The 17,301-nt window shown below is 38.5% G+C and overlaps 1 protein-coding gene across 1 annotated transcript in view; it reads left to right on the plus strand.

Annotated features, from left to right (window-relative positions):
- The window catches only part of AGMO (alkylglycerol monooxygenase), a 114,221-nt gene that overhangs the window by 42,517 nt on the left and 54,403 nt on the right, over positions 1 to 17,301 (plus strand). The window contains exons 5-10 of the mRNA XM_033165509.1: positions 1,725 to 1,820; positions 8,534 to 8,600; positions 9,476 to 9,541; positions 9,622 to 9,701; positions 9,954 to 10,088; positions 12,452 to 12,568. Of these exons, the coding sequence (XP_033021400.1) occupies positions 1,725 to 1,820; positions 8,534 to 8,600; positions 9,476 to 9,541; positions 9,622 to 9,701; positions 9,954 to 10,088; positions 12,452 to 12,568 (561 nt within the window). The remainder of the gene's footprint in view (positions 1 to 1,724; positions 1,821 to 8,533; positions 8,601 to 9,475; positions 9,542 to 9,621; positions 9,702 to 9,953; positions 10,089 to 12,451; positions 12,569 to 17,301) is intronic.

Consider the following 17,301-nt stretch of genomic DNA (forward strand, 5'->3'; position numbering starts at 1 on the left):
ATGTCACAAAACTACCTTGACAGGCAAGCAAAATTTTTATATTTTGCCTCAATCTAGGAAGTGATATCTACATGTAGGAAGGAGGCTTTACTCTTAAGTTACTTTGCACTAAAGTTCCTTTGGTTGATTGGGACATTTATAGTGTGTGGTGCATCTGTGTTAATAGCATGGGTGGATGCCCATGACAAATAGTCAGGGCTGTGCACTGGATTAGGGACTGTAGTTGCTACACTGTTCAGGTGCTTGGTGCTGTCAGTTCACACACTGTAAGTCACCTAAATTTAGGAAGTGATCTTTTCTTTTAAAATGTAACTGAAAATGTACTAATACATGGCCATAGAACCCGACTAGCCTTGATCACCAGCCAAAATTTATGGTTGTCGCTGACCATGTGCAGTGGAAGGATCTTTGCTGTGATGTCACAGTATGCAGAATGCATTTGAACGTGCAAAGTGATTGTGAATGCAAGCATCTGTTCTCCTCACCTGGCTCTGAGCTTCTGGTGGTGGGGTTGCCCCTGTAAAAAGGCTCAGAAAGCAGTAAGTTGAGGTGGGGGGGGGCTTTGGTCCTCTCTGAGGTTTAAAGACACATGGAGCCCGATCCTATGCATGTTTACTCTGATGTAACTCCCCACTAAGTTCAGATGAATTTATTTCCATATAGAATTCCCACGCTGCAAAGAATTGCAACTTGAGTTTCATTTCTTTGTCCTACATTAACGTGCATAATTTCTCTTAACTATTTAACATAATTTACTACTTACTTTGAAAATTCTGCCGTTTAGATTCTATTTATAAGAAATATAATTAAATGCCTTGATGTCATTATATATGAGCAAATAGTATGTAACAGCACTACTGAGTATTTGTGAGACTTGCAATCAAACTAATGAAGAATGACATTAGAAGATTTTACAAAATAATACTAGTTAAGAAGCGAACATATGACTAATAGGAGATATCTGGCTTCTGTTTCATAGCAAATGTTTGTGGTCTCCAGTGATGGGTAGCCTGGCATGTTCAAACAATTCCAGTTGAGATGTGACAGTGGGTCTTGTTTTGGATCAATTTGGCCTTGCCAAAATGGAAAGTAATTAGAATTGCCACAGCCTTTCCCGTGCTTTTGGGAAAAAAGCAATGTGCTGTGATTTAAGGATTTTGCATCTCACTAGAATACCTTCCTAAATTCTTTACTTAGAACCTCTTTGTGTTACAAGTGCAGTGAAATAAGACTTGGTTGGATACAAACCCAACTGCTGACTTTTCTGTCATTGAACGTTTCAGATTTTTACCTGATGACATTAATTGAGTGGAGACACATGAATAGTTGGAAAAATATTGTGGACGTTTCCAATCCACTAGGAATTCACCCTTAGAATTTTGGCTGGTTAGCAGTTCCATGGCAGAACAGCAATGAAGGGAACAATTGAGTTAAGCAATTTAAAATAATGAAACGTGGCAACCATTTTAGTTATAGCACATCTTTATCCATACTAAGTTTCAAGAAAACATATTTCAGAGTATGATGGTATGTATCTAATAACCAGAATAGCAACCAAGGGAATTGCAATGGGCACATTTTCTCTTTGCTGGCTTCTTCCATCTTTGTCATCTCAGGCATGCCTTGAATGTGGAGTTTCCCATAATTATTTTATTAAATGAATAAAATTATGTCTATTATAATTTGGTTGATCCATTTGTTAACTTGTCTTCCTTAATTTTCAGATATTCTACTTGCCCATGGCTCTCTTTATTCCTCCCTCAGTGTATGCTGTTCATATGCAGTTTAATCTCCTTTACCAATTCTGGATACATACAGAGGTAATTTAGGATCTTAAGCAATGCCTAAGCTCTTAGTCTGGAACTGTGTTTTGGAAATCTACTGGTAGCTGATTTATTGTGTAACAGAAGTATTTTTCTGATTTCTTTAAAGAGAAACATATGTTCCTTTTATTCCTTATTCTCTCTCTCTCTCTCTCTCTCTCTCTCTTTCACACACACACACACACACACACAGGCCATTTGTTCGCAATTAGTTTAAAATATTTTAACTTCAGCATATCAAAACAAAGTACTATTTTAGTACTATATTTTTACACTTTTTATTTTAATTGCTGCAGCACAGATAGACTTTATATCTGAGAAAGACATATCAATGATTTTTTTTTAGTGATCATCAGATCATTTAACAATTAAAACCATGACCAAATTTTGTTGTTGGCCTCCATTGTCCTAATGATTAGCTGCTCATGAAAGTTTGGTGTGATCATTGTGTGCATTTGAGCACCTATTTGTTAGTCTTCTGTGTTGATAACTAATTAGTCATCATGCTATTTCTCAGGTAAACTTTGTTTCAGGTTTTAGTAATATACAAGGATGTATGTGCTGATCATATTTTTTTCTGCATGCAACCAACTATTTTGAATAGCCGCCACCCCATATATAAATTAATCCTAGAATAATTAATTATCCTCTACTACAGCTGCAGCTTATTACATTACAAAGCACTTAGTTATTTTCAGTTACGTAGCTCACAGATTGCTGTGAGGAGGCCATACATAGTTCTACAAACGCTTTCTCATCCTGTTTTCAGGTTTCCTGTGCATATTGCTTTGGCTTACTTGCTGTGCAGTTACACTTGGCCTTTTATGTATAATATAGCCTCAGCTTTTAAAATATTATAAATCTGAAGGTTATACTACACTGGTCTGCTAGTTATAATAAAATACCAAAATCACAATGGGCTGTTAGGACAAATAAAGCAGTCCTGCTTTTTATAAATAAAAGGGTCCAGGTGTTATTGTGACAGAACTAAATGTAATTTTGTTCAGATGTTGCTGTCTGACAGATGTGAATTCTACATTATATTTAATTAAGTGTTCTTCCATTACAAAATGGCTCTCTCATCTCAAGGCTACCTCAATTGCAACATTAAATCATGCGTTTCTGCCCTGCATGAAATTCCCCCAAATAAAATATTTAGCTTAGATAAACGATGCTCCTAAATTTCTAAAATAAATGGTATAGTTGTTCCTCTCAAAATTACTGATATAATAAACAGAAGGGGGCTTTGAAATACAATACTTTAGGAGCTGAATCAGGCCCTAAAAAGGCTGAGGGAAAGTGTTTATTGATAGTCATTTGAAAAAGACAACATGATAGTGCTTTTGTAACAAATGAAAAGAGGGAGCTGTAGGAGGGAATTGCATAAGGCTCAATTGAACCTTTCAACTTGGTTTCTGTTGCTGGTTTTTGGCAAGGTACATACATTCTGCAACCTGCTAGCTAATACTTGGTATAGGAGGCCCATGCATGCCTTCTATAGCAGCATCCAAAGATCATGCATGCGTGCATATGTCTAGCGCTTCTTGAATCACTTCTCAAAAGGTTGTTTTGATTTGGCATGGGAAACTTATATAAATGCATCAAAAGCAGAATAACAGATTCCTGATGCAGAAATATTCATTTTAATATAATTTAATTTTAATTATAGAGCCTTCCACAGGCATGGGCAAAATAAGAAACCAATACATTTATGTTTAAAGAATAATGTAGACTATAATAAATAATGCTCTATGGATGTTGTGCACCTACATAATATTTGCTTCAGATCCCAATTTGGCACTTAATGTAACAGCCTAGAATTGTGGTCTGAACTAATTTTTGTGGCCATTGCTCAAGCATAAAAATTTTGTTAATTGAACTTAAGCCCACTGCTATGCATGTAAATAGTTGATTGGGTGGTGGGAATAAATGAAGGAATTCACTTTCTAGTTGAAATAATTCCCTTGGATTGTAAATTTGACCTTTTGGTCACAATGGAGCTGTCCCTCAGCACCTTCTCCCCTCCTCATTCTAGCAGCCTCCTTAAGTTTAAATATAAAAGCTTCACTTTCACAAAGCTGCTCCATTCCCTAAAGCACTGGGTTTGGAGAATGCTGATAAAATCATTCCCTATGATTACAAGCTAGACCTGTCAGTTAACCACCCACCCACAATCCCCCTTCCAAGTTTAATAATTTGGCCGTGCCGAACTGTGAATAAAATAATTCAGATAATCCTGAAGGAATGTGTTCTTTATATAATTTGGTCCAAAATGCTAATGAAATATGCCCATTTCTTTCTAAAAGCCATTGATTAGTTTAAAATAGTTCTAATTCAGTTTCTTTATAATTGCACAATTTTTCCACCAAGTATGTTGAAAGGTTTGTTTTTTATTCAATTAAAATCCGTATCTAGTTATGTATCATCTGTCTAAAGAAAACCTTTGAGCTTGTCCAATGGGAAGTAGAACCTTTAACTGAAAATTATTGGTGAAATGTGTGTGTGGGGTGGGGTGGGGGAATTGAGTGACAACATTCTGCCTTCAAGATAATTTATTCTGCCTTCAAGATAATTTATTATAAACAGATTTCTTGAAACCCTTGTATTTATTATATAAACAGTTTCTAAGCCTGACTGTCCATTAAAGCTAGGCTTTCACTTCTTCATTCCTATAGTGCAGTTATATCAGAAATTCAGCCCCCCACCCCACCCAAATTGCTTTATGATCCCTACAGGCCTGATTCCTTTAGCTTGTTTTAGTTCCAAACCAAAAATATTATTGTTTCACTTCTCAATGTGGAAATTTGGAAACCTCCATATTACATGCTTACTGGAGTAGAAAACTGCCTAATCAGATAGGAAAACAGTTGGCGTTGAATAAATCAGGGTTTGCCGAAAAATTCAAAGTGCTAAGGCGGGCAGACGAGCGCATATCCTAGGGGTTCTGCCTTTTCCCAGCTTCCCTGTAGAGAATTCACGTGACAGATATGGCCACCATGCCCATCTGTATAAATACATGGGTGGGTTGTCTTGAATTAACACAACAACTTTAGTAGAAAAAGCAAATCATGCTTTTATTTTAATGTTTCCTTGCCAGATGGTCTCAAATATGGATTCATATTCCAAATGGTTTTTTTAAAAAATCACCTTGATTTGGTGCAGTAGTTTATAATATTAAGGGAGAACAAAATAGTTGGCTTGGTGCAACCGAATACAGCAGACCATGGCCCTAACCTCACCTGGCATTTTCATTTGTTTTTATATGTTAAGTTCCTGAACAATTCCATTGTTGGTTACATTGCAGGCTACAGATGTATTATGAAGAACCAAAGTTTAGATAATAATATGTGTCACAGGTAGTGTCGTAGCTACTTTACATATGCAGCCAAGAGTAGCACAGGTCTTCTTTACCATATGCAGGTGGGCTCGTTGAAGCATCAGTGTATTATTCAGGCCCAGTAAAGTTATACTGTTGGCAGTATAAGAGGTGCAACATAGACTCCTCTTATCTGACCCATGTTCTGGGCACCACAATTTAAGAAGGATATTGACAAGCTTCAGCGTATTGCGAAGAAGGGCGACCCAGATGATAAAGGGTCTGGAAACCAAGCCTTCTGAGAAACGAGGGAATTGGGTATCTTTAGCCTGGTAAAGAGATTGAGAGGAAATGTGATAGCCTTCATCAGATATCTAAAGGGCTCCAGAGGCTAGGATCCGAATCAGTGGCTTCAAGTTACAAGAAAGGAGATTCCACCTAAACATCAGGAATAACTTTCTTACAGTAAGAGCTGTTTGACGGTGGAACAGACTTCCACAAGAGGTTTTTTTTTTTAGCAGAGGTTGGATGACCATCTGTCACTTATGATCTAGTTGAGATTTCTGCATTGCAGGGGGCTGGACTGGATGACCCTCAGGGTTCCCTATAACTCCACAATTCTATTATTCTATCAAAATGAAACTAGGAGATGCACTGCCATGGTTCTCACACCTTCACTGCAACTGAAGTGCCCCATTTGTTCTGGATTTTCATTGATAATCCTTCTCCTCCAAGAAGCAGGATCTTTATTCAAATGACCTGTGTACATTTTGCAAAACAGCAGAACTAAGGATTCACATTGCAGTGGTGACAAGAGGAGTTAGGCCACAAAATGTGACATTTGCCTTAGATTTCAAGTCATGACTGTTTATCATTATTTAAACAAGAACACTATTCAAGTCTACAGGTAGAAAGCAGTAAAGATTTCCTCATGTGTTGACATGACTTTGAGACAGCAAACATGCCACAAAAGATGCCGCAAAGTTTTCTATCCCCATAAAGCTAACTTTGCTATTTCAAGGAAGGAAGTTTATTTTACAATGATTTCATTTGTCTTTTTATAAAATATGACTTTTTCTGTTCCTCCTACTTAAATAACATATACACATAAATGCCTTGGACTTGACATATATGTAGTGCAATACTGGTAATTACAACATGAGTATTCATGACTGAAGATGCATCTTTTTTAAGAACTATGAAGAACTTTTGTAGCTTTTGGAATTGTAAGTTTTATGGTTGATAAATAGCTCATTGTTACCATTTGAGTCTCAAAGGATTAGTATTACATTTCCTTTCCCTGTTTATGGATTGGGGATACCAGAGGAATACAGTGCGCACCCTAGTCCCAGTGCAGCAACAAGTGACTTGTACATGGGAACAAACTTCTGAACACATCTGTCCATTATGGAGACTACCTTGCAGATGCAAAATGGTGCTGCTGTGGGGAGTGGATGCATATCCTTCACCCAAGGGTGTGTGAGAGCACTGCCAAACAGATGTTCAGCATTTTCAGTTCTGACAGTATCAGTCACCTGTTTGGGTGGGATGGATTCCAGCTTTCCCAACCACCACCACCTCCTCCAGCAGGTGGTCAGGGCTGACAGCATCAGAATTTTGTTCATTGGCAATGAACTGCAGCCCACTGCTATGCATGAAAATCTCTGGATTAAGGCCAGAACTTAATATGACCCTCTTCAAAGGATTAATATTGCAAGCAGTGATGTTAGCAGGGATGAAAAAAAAATCATAAAAAACATCTACTTAGATCAAAATGTGCAGTTCTAGCCCACTTCTAAGCTTACCCAAAACATATAACTTGGTTCATAGTATTCCTCACGTTGGGAACCCAAATATGATATATTTTTACAAAACTATTTCAATATTTATTTTAAAAACAAACCAAAACTAAGCGGTTGAAGGTTAGGTGTGGTCTTTTAGAGAAACCACTGTGAATCAAGGAATGCCTCTATTATTTTATCATGGCTTCAATCTTGTTCTCACTTACCTGAGAGTATGCCCACTTGAATTCAATATGACTTAATTCTGAGTAGACTTTTATGGGACTGTACAGTGAAACTAACTAGGTGTCACCTTGTTTATAGCTATAGAACTCTCTTGCTGGACGAATGATGGAAGTTGAGCTAACCTGAAATATTAACATTTTTGTTACTCTTAGGTGGCCTTTTGGGGTTTGGAGATATTTGCTGGCAGTTTTTGTGGAATTCAAATGTGAATGCTTGTGCTATTCTTGGCTTTAGAATAAATGTATTCTATTGTCAAGTCTTTTTGAAGTCATTTTATACAAATCTGTTGTCTCTAAATAAGCTTATTCATTCAACATGTATAATATGTGCACAACTAAGATGCATCTTGAAAAATGTACTATATAGCTGCTTTACTGATGGAGCAAATTGCATTTAGAAATTACTGATCACCTCTTCAAATTAGAGAAAAATAAAAAACCACGTATAAAACATCTCTTCTGCTGCATTAAAGCATATCTTTGAGATCAAAAGTTCCATTCATGATGGAAATGATCCCGTTCTTATTATTTCCTTTTAACAAGGTGATAGTTTTCAAAGGAACACTTTGTTTCTATGTTTTGTGTGTGTGTGTGTGTTGGGTTTGTGAGCATGGCTGACACTGAACATAAACTGAAAATGTGAGAGTGGTGGAGACTTGTGCAGTGGTTAAGAAATGACCTAGGACCAGGAAGATGCAGCTTCTCACTCAGCCATGAAGCTTGCTTGATTACCTTGGACAAGTTACCATCCCTCAGCCTAGTTTACTATACAGCAGGGATGGTGAATCTATTGTTCGGGTGCAAAATTCAGCCATCCAGTCTTTTCTACCAGACCCTCAAAGCTGCCTCCTGGCCACACCCCTCTCCAGCTCTGCTTTATACCACAGATATTTCTGCATGGCTGGAATGTGTCATCGAACTCTGATAAGCCTCTTGTCTAGGTAGAGAATAGTGAGGCATGTGCACAGAAACTGGTCTACTGTACAAAGGCAAACTTTACATTTGTTGCCTTGCCCACCACTGGCAAGTGGCTCTTGGGAGGTTGCCCTAAATGGAATGTGTGGCCTACGGGCTGAAATTTTTTTACACACTCCTGCCTTCCAGGGTCATTGTGAGAGTAAAATGGTTTGGGTCACACATACGTTGCCCTTCGCTCCCTGGAGAATAGGATGGGATAAAAATGTAAGATAAAATTGTCTCATGTGAATACAGGTTGTCCTCAGTGAATCTTACACAGCTTTCTCATCTTCTCTTATGAATATTTTGTTCAGGATGCCCATTGATATTCAAATTATACCTCTGCTCTGAATTTCTCCTATGACATCACCTGCTTTCTCCCCCATTAACAAGATCATTGTTTTTTCAAAGGTTATTAAGAACCTTGGTCCTTTGGAGTTTCTTCTCAACACACCTAGTCATCACAGAGTACATCATGGTAGGCAATATTAGTTCTGTGTTCATGTTTGTACTATTTTTTTAAATGTTGTTTTATATGAAGAAAGGGAATGGCAGGAGGAGTTGAGAATTTTCTATTACTGTCTTAATAGCAGTTCTATAATGTTTTAGATTCCCCCCCCCTTGTATTTTTACATCTCACATAGGAAGTCAGGGTTATCCTTGATATTACTTAGATGTTTGTGCCCCATTAACTTCTGCCATAAATATATCAACAAGCTTGTACTCAAATTGTTCTCTTGTTCCTCAGCCCTAACCACATGTGTCAACGTCAGTGCTATCGTAACACCTTATTTTGTGATGTTGTGCTATCATAGTTGTATCTTGAACTTTTAATATTTGATTAATAATATATAAAGGCATTTCAGGATGTCACTCCATTTTATTACATGGTATGTGAATAGCCATTTTGTTACTTTCCAAAACATTTCCTGCTTCAAAGACTGAAGAATAATAAAGGAAATATCTTGCCCCTTATTTAACTCACCACAAATCTTAAAAAAACAGCTTTTTTTTAACAGTGCAACACTACTCTTCAACAGTTTTCCCCCCAAAAAATGTATCAAAAAGTAACTCCAAATGTATTTCTATTATTTTTGTAAGCCTGTTTGAAAAATGTCTTAAGCAGCTTGCAGTATATAACCCAGAGAGATGTTATTAGAAGGGAACTGATACAAGAGGTTTTAAATAAATGCTCAGAATCGTGGCCATGTTATAAAGAGTTTTGAGTGTAAGGAAATTTGTTTATGAGGAAATGTATTTCTGGAAGCTTATTTAAAGAAAAAGTATTGATAAAACACAATTTATTCTTCAAAGGCAGTGACAAAGTTTGTTTCAACATTTCTCCCCAAATAGGAAGAAATCCATACTGCATTGATAAGAACTATGGTGGCACACTGATTATTTGGGACAGAATTTTTGGTAAGTGTAGTTAATTATTTTTCTTAACATTAGCTTTGCAAGTGGTGATTTTATTATCAGCTTTTTTTCCTTCCCTGCAGGGACATTTGCTGCAGAAAATGATAAAGTTGTATATGGCCTAACACATGCAATAAACAGCTTCGAACCTTTCAAGATTCAGGTAGTCCTTCTGTTTTACTAACCTGCTTGTATGCTTTAATATTAAATTTGATTTCGTGGTTTAAATTCAGTGTGTTTCTTATTGCTCCTTTGCTTTTATTTGATTGTTTTTGGTTCATTGACATAGGTAAGAATTAAGCTAGTTTTAATCAGCCTCTAGCAGGGTGGGGGAATGTTAAGCTTCAAGTATTCTAATTAACAGAAGGAAGTGCCCCTGCACAGAAATGTCACACTGATTATTCTGTCATTACAGTTCCATCATTATATTTATATATGGAAAACATTTTGGAATACACCTGGATTCTGCAATAAACTTTCTGTCCTGTTCAAGGGCCCAGGATGGGGGCCAGGCAAACCAAGACTTGGTCTTATGGAGGACATCCCAGAGGTAAGCATGAATTTCACTTCTTGGTTCTGTAAATTCTGTTTCCATAAGGGTTCAGCCTTATGCATGCTTATCTAAACGCAAGCCACATATTTGTGGAATAGAAGTGGGATCCTGAGCAAACTTACACAGGAACAGTCCTTAAACCCAACTCAGTGAAAAATAAAAAAATGGATCTCCCATACTGGCATACTGCACCCAGGTAGGATTAGCACCACCTCATGCTCAAGGCAAGACCTTAGTCAGCTCCTAGGAACTTTCAACTGTGCTCCTGGAAGCTCTTCGGTTTTAGGACCCTGCCTCTGGTTCGAGCAGCAGCCCAACAGTTTAGTCCATCAACACAACACAAAGCCCTTTCAGCCTTACTAAAAGCTCCTTGCAACCCCTTGTGTACAATCTTTTTCTAAGCACTTGATTACACAAGATTCTGATCTACATAGAAAGTCGGTTTGCCCTCCTTGGGCTGGTGGCTTTGCAGACAGGCACCATGTCTCCCCTATGAACCAGCCTATTGCTGGCTGGATCGTACACCTGCAGCCAAATTGGCCAGTGGCAGCAGGTATGCAAGGGGAATTACCTGGGCATGGTGCCAACTGACCAACACCCAGGGGAAGGATAAATACCCGGCTGGCAGGGCCGTTCGGCCTCTACCTCTTCAAGAAGGATCTCAGAATGGAATGCTGATTCGGTGGCCAACCACATCTCTACTTACAAGGACAGGGTGGTCCTAAGAACAGACCCCTCCTTCATTCCAAAGACCTTTCCACAGGCATCAAGAGACCTTTTGCCCATCACTCTCTAACCCCACTGGAAAGGTGTGGCACCCCCTAAATATGTGCAGGGCCCAAAGGAACTATATTTCCAGGACTCATTCATTAGACAAACCAATTCCCTGTTTGTATCCTTCTAATCCTCAGGTTGGGCCAGAGGGTATAATCTTCCACCCTTTCTAGGTGGATTAAGCTTGCATTTCTACAGCCTATGAAGTCACCAGCATCAAATTACCCCTCATTCAACTAGAGTGGTGGCAGCATTGGCAACCTTCTCTAAGAATGGCACCCATTCTTGAAGCTTGCTGGGCAGCCACATGTGCTGACCCTAGTTCCTGTACCCCTCACTACAAGATGGCTCTCTTCCCTTCAGGCAAGTCTGCCTGTAGTATGAAAGTACTATGCAGTGTGCTCCCTTCGTCCTTGGCTGCCAGGCCCTACCTTACTAGTCATGCTCAGCTTTTGAACATCCCACCTGAGTCTAGTACACCAGCACAGGATATAGGTCTATTGGACTCACCTGAGTGGTGTATCTCTGTGCTGGCATCCTGGACACAGGGCCACACCCTAGGTTTTATCTGTTCATCTGCCTTAGATTTAAGTACATTTTTTTCACACACACTGCATTAAAGTTATCTTTTTCAGAGACCTTCTTACTATTTCCCCTTGACTTCTGTCCCTATTGTAAAACGATGAAGTGCTTCTGAGAATATCAGTAGTGTTTTTTTAACGTATTTTTATTAAAGATTTCTTGGTTTTCCAAAGTATGTGCAATGTCTCTTTCTTCAAGTTACATTTTCTACAGTTCAATTTCATTTGTTGAGACATTAGTGTTACAGTAGGAATAAAAGGGGGAAAGAGGCGGAGTTAAATGTTCCTTCCTGCTGTGAGCACTAGGCAGTACTAATCACAGCTGGGCCCATGATCTCCTTAGTCCTAATAATTGGTGTTTTAGACCTCAACACCTTTAATCAATTGATTTCAGTGGAAAAGATTTTAAAATATGTATTTGTAGTATCTGGTTATTTTAGACAACAGTTTTCAAACTCTGGGAGAAGTAAGAGATCTGAAATGTTAATCTGTGAAGAAATCTCTATGTATATGTTCCTAGGTCCATTAGTTCCTGAACTGGGGGGTGGGTGGGAGCAATACATTTTCTGTAATGTAGAAGGTTGAAATGTATATTTGTTATATGGAAAATAAATACGTTACCAAAAAGTAAGGGAAAGGGAGAGTAGAACCTAATGAGCTATGTGTGCAAATATTGCATTCCATTAAAGAACAATGGGGGGAAATGACCCTCTAGATGTTACTGAATTCCAGTTTCCATCAGTCACACCCAGCATTGCCGATAGTCAAAGATGATAGGAATTGTAGTCCAGCAATATTTGGATAGCAACAGGTTGCCCACTCCAGCCTATAAAATAAATAATTTGGGCAGATTAAAGGTTTCAGCTGCACTTCTATTTAAAATAAAATAACAATAAAACACGATGAATAGTGAATTTTAACTACTAAATGCAAAAATGGAAGACAAGTTAATTTGTGATTGAATAAAGACTCTGATTTGTTTGTTTTGTATTGTTTTTAATGTAGATTACTGGAAAGGAAGTTCCCTTCAGCCCCATATTACCAAGCTACCTGTGTTTCTATGTAGTTACACATTTCGTCTTAATGCTGGGATTTTATATTGATTTGTTTGCTACAAAATCTGTAAGTATTATTTACATTTATTTAAATAAGCTGTTTCATGATACTTGAAAATGGTGCAGATACACTTCAAATAAAGTATGTTTCTGTTAAAACTGGATGCATGAAACTGAAAACACTGGCGGATAGTTTAGTTATTTTTATGGTTACCTATTTTGTGGGCCAAGATGGATTTATCATATCTTAATGTGAACATAATTTTAATGTGGTAAGAGATTTCTCATTTTTACTGATAGCTCCATCCTAACATTTCCCCCCATCTTCTGTTGTTGTCCTTTACTCATTCCTTAAACAGTGTAAAAAAACAACAACCCATAGTTCCCACAATGGACTGCACAAAAAATCTCATTTCAAGACCCAGATCCTAGGCATGATACAGAAAGTCAGGCTGAGCTCCAGGAGCACTCTAAAACTCCAGAAGGAACTATCATAAGAAGAAAGCATTTATGTGAATAATATAACTTGGCATTTAGCTTCAATATCAATTTTCCACTACACGAAGTTATGAAATGCCCATTGACAGAACTGGAACCTTTTTTACTTGGCTATGTCTCAAATGTGGCATTGATCCATAAATAGACACAACTGTTTTCCTCATTTTTAGACATATGTTCCATTCCATAATAGCAATAATGCACTTGAGATTGTGCAGAATTATTCTCAAATTATTTCTGTTTGGTCTGATGTACATGTGTACACAAAGTTTTAATGCATTAGCTTTGTTTTCTGAGTCTGGAATTATTTACTTGTAGGAGATAAGAAATAGCAAAAGAAACTTTTTTCCCTTAAGAAAACATTTGGTTAGATCATTCTTTCACTAAGAGGTTTAACCTGAACCCCAGCAAAAAGAACTTGGTTGATTTACATATTAGTGAGAGGTGCATTTGGCTTTTAGTGTCTGAGACAGTGACAGCTTTGTACTTTAATGTTCACTCTGGCCTGTTTTATTGTTTTCCCAAATTCATTAGATGGTTGGCTTGAAAATTTCTCAACTATGTGGTATTTTTTAAAAAAATCATTGTCTTTAATAAGATTATAACACTGAAACATAGATAAATCCATGAGGTTAAATAAAAATAACTATTCATAACTCTTTAGACCGGGAGAAAGAGCCTCTACCTATAGGCCAATCCTGTGAAGCCTTTCACCCCAAACCACTCCCATCAATGCATATGGGGTTAAATAAAATGTTGGCTGTGCATGCCTCTTTCCAGCAGGGAACAGGTGCATGCAGTCAAGGCATCACTGCCAGTAGGAAATAATATGTTTGGTACTTAGCTGAAGCGTAGGTCTATATGACATCACGGGGTCGCTGGGGCCTCTCCCTAATATGGACCACAGTATAATTTTATTCCAGTTTTATTCCATTCATGTTTCTGGCCATATTGGCCATTAGATAGGCTGACGCTTTATAGGGAAACTAGTATTTTCTTGCTCCTTGAAACTCCTATGACTGTTTAAACTTGGCGAGTCCGCAAAACTGATTGGGAGCTGCCCACTTTCCCAAAGCGTCTTCGCTCCTGATTATGGTGGAGTCATAGCCCAACACAGTGACCCCATGATGCCATATAGATCCATGCTTCAGGTAAGAACCAATCATACTTTCTTATCTTCAAAGATTCCAACTAAACATCAGGAAGAACTTTCTGACCATAAGAGCTGTTGGACAGTGGTGGACTGTTGTTCCTTGGAGGTTTTTAAGCAGAAGTTGGATGGCCATCTGTCATATACGATCCGTCAGAAGTCCCTATCAGCATTAATGAGCGACTCTCAACCCTTCAAATAAAGTTCACCAAAAACCAACAGGCTACTATTAATAAGTGCTTACGCACCAACACTGGATGCCGATGAATACATTAAAGAAAATTTTTACTCTCAGCTGGATACCGTCCTAACAGAGGTGCCTAAGGAAGATAAAATTATCCTCCTGGGTGATTTTAATGCAAGAGTTGGGTGAGATTTCGATCTGGGACTATTGGGAAAGAAGGAGTTGGCAACAGCAACCAGAACGGAATCTTACTTTTGATGATATGTGCAGCGCACAACCTTGTTATTACCAACAGTCTCTTTTGACAGAAAAATAAATTTAAAACTTCATGGAGGCATCCTTGGTCAAACCACTGGCACCTCTTAGACTACGTTATTGTCGGTGCTAAAGATCGACGTGATGTGCTCCTTACCAGAGCTATGATGAGCGCCAACGACCGCTGGACAGATCACTGACTAATACACTCCATGATGGCTATCAAGATTATACCTCAACGCAGGCTTCAAGGAAGGAAACCAAGGTGCAAAATGAACACTCAATCCTTTCAAGATCCCATTAAGTAGGATTGCTTCCAAACGACTCTTAAGGGTCACCTGCATTCAGAATTCCCTGATAAAATTGAGGAACACTGGACCAAGCTAAAAACACCCATTATTGCAGCCTGAATACCAAACCAAGAAACACCAGGACTGGTTTGATGAGAAGGAAGGCTATTAACCAAATGAAAAACAACAAAGCCAGTGGACCTGATGGGATACCTGCCTAAATCTTCAAAGTGGGTGGAATTGAACTTACACAACAACTTCACAAGCTCATCGAAAAAGTCTGGGAAAGAGAAGTGATCCTAGCAGACTTTAGGGATGCCAAAATTATCAATCTGTTTAAGAAAGGTGATAGAACTGATTGCGGAAACTATCGAGGCATCTCTCTATTAGCTGCGACCGGCAAAATTCTTGCAAGGATCTTAGCAAACCATCTCTTAACAATATCCAAGGTGACCCTTCCTCAATCCCAAAATGGTTTTCAGCCTTCTAGGGGGACAGAGGACATGGTTTTCAACGCTCGACAGCTTCAGGAAAAATGAAGAGAGGAAAACCAACCCCTGTATATGGTGTTTATTGACCTGACTAAGGCTTTTGACACTGTAAATCGTAATGCCCTGTGGACTGTCCTTCTGAAAATTGGCTGCCCAGATAAATTTGTAAACATCATTCAGCTCCTCCATGATAACATGACAGCAACAATCACAGATAACAATGGCTTTCAAAGTGAACCATTCACAGTCAGATCAGGTGTTAAACAGGGTTGTGTTATTGCCCCAACCCTATTCATTATTTTCATTGCCATGATCCTACATTTTGTTGAAGGGAAACTCCCCACTGGGGTAGAAATCATATATCGAACAGATGGAAAGCTCTTCAATCTGAGCAGGCTGAAAACAAAGAGTAAGTTTACCATAACTTCCATCATGGTGGCTCTCAAGATGGCACCAAGGTAAGACGCGTTTATCGGTGCTCCTCGGATTTCTTTTAATCTTCAAAATTTTTATCTCAATTTGACTCTCTGGATGTAAATTTTACTTACCGGAAAAGACTCTGAAGACTTTGAAGCATAACTTCCATCATAGAGCTTCAGTATACTGATGACAATGTAGTGTGTGCATGCTCAGAGGATGACCTCCAAACCATCCTAAATATCTTTGCAGAAGCTTACAGAAAGCTTAGCCTATCACTCAACATCCAAAAAACCAAAGTGCTGCACCAACAAGTACAAAATAACCCCTCTGCAGCGCTACAAATCCAACTCAATGGTGTAACATTGGAAAATGTCAATCACTTCTCCTACCTAGGCAGTTTGCTTTCCATAAGGGTCAACATTGTTGCCGAAATCCAGCATCGCCTGAGCTCTACGAGTGCGGCTTTCTCCCGATTGAAGTGCAGAGTGTTTGAGGACCGGGACATTCGCAGGGAAACCAAAATGCTTGTTTACAAATCTATTGTACTACCGACCTTACTGTATGCTTGTGAAACATGGACCACTTACAAACACCATCTCCAACTTCTCGAAAGATTCCATCAATGGTGTCTCTGAAAAATCCTACACATCACTTAGGAAGACAGGTGAACTAATATCAGTGTACTGGATGAAGCAAAGATCATCAGTGTTGAAGCAATGATTCTTCAACATCAACTTCGTTGGACTGGTCATGTTGTATGGATGCCTGATTATCGTCTTCCAAAGCAACTACTCTATTCCGAACTTAAAAACGGAAAGCGTAATGCTGGTGGTCAACAAAAGAGGTTTAATGGCTGTCTCAAAGCAAATCTAAAAAAAAGGTAGTATAAACACTGACAACTGGGAAACACTGGCCTGCGAGCGCTGCAGTTGGAGAACAGCCTTTACCAAAGGTGTCATGGACTTTGAAGACACTCGAACTCAAAACGCAAGGGAGAAACGTGCTAAGAGGAAGGCACGCTTGGCAAATCCACACCGTGATCAACTGCTGCCCAGGAACCAGTGTCCCCACTGTGGAAGGATATGTGTATCCAGAATTGGCCTCCACAGTCACTTACGGACTCATTGTTAAAACCGTGTTTATGGAAGACAATCTTACTCGGCTATGAGTGATCACAGAAGAAAGAAGAAGAAGAAGAAGAAGAAGAAGAAGAAGAAGAAGAAGAAGAAGAAAGTTGAGATCCCTTCATTGCAGGGGATGGACTAAATGACCTTGAGGTCCCTCCCAACTCTGCAATTCTATGATTCTATGAATTCTTTATTTCCATTTACTCTTTGGAATTTGTTATCCTATCATTTCTTTCCATCTTTGAGTATAGCTAGGGTCTCATTTCTCCTTCACCATAAAATAAAATTGTATAAGAGACAGCTTTTTTTTTTGACAACCTTTACTTTTTCCCTCTATATTTATATTAAAGAAACATTTTCTTAATGCTGCCCTTTGAAGATTCAG

Source organism: Lacerta agilis, chromosome 12, assembly GCF_009819535.1.
Source record: "Lacerta agilis isolate rLacAgi1 chromosome 12, rLacAgi1.pri, whole genome shotgun sequence".
Taxonomy (NCBI): domain Eukaryota; kingdom Metazoa; phylum Chordata; class Lepidosauria; order Squamata; family Lacertidae; genus Lacerta; species Lacerta agilis.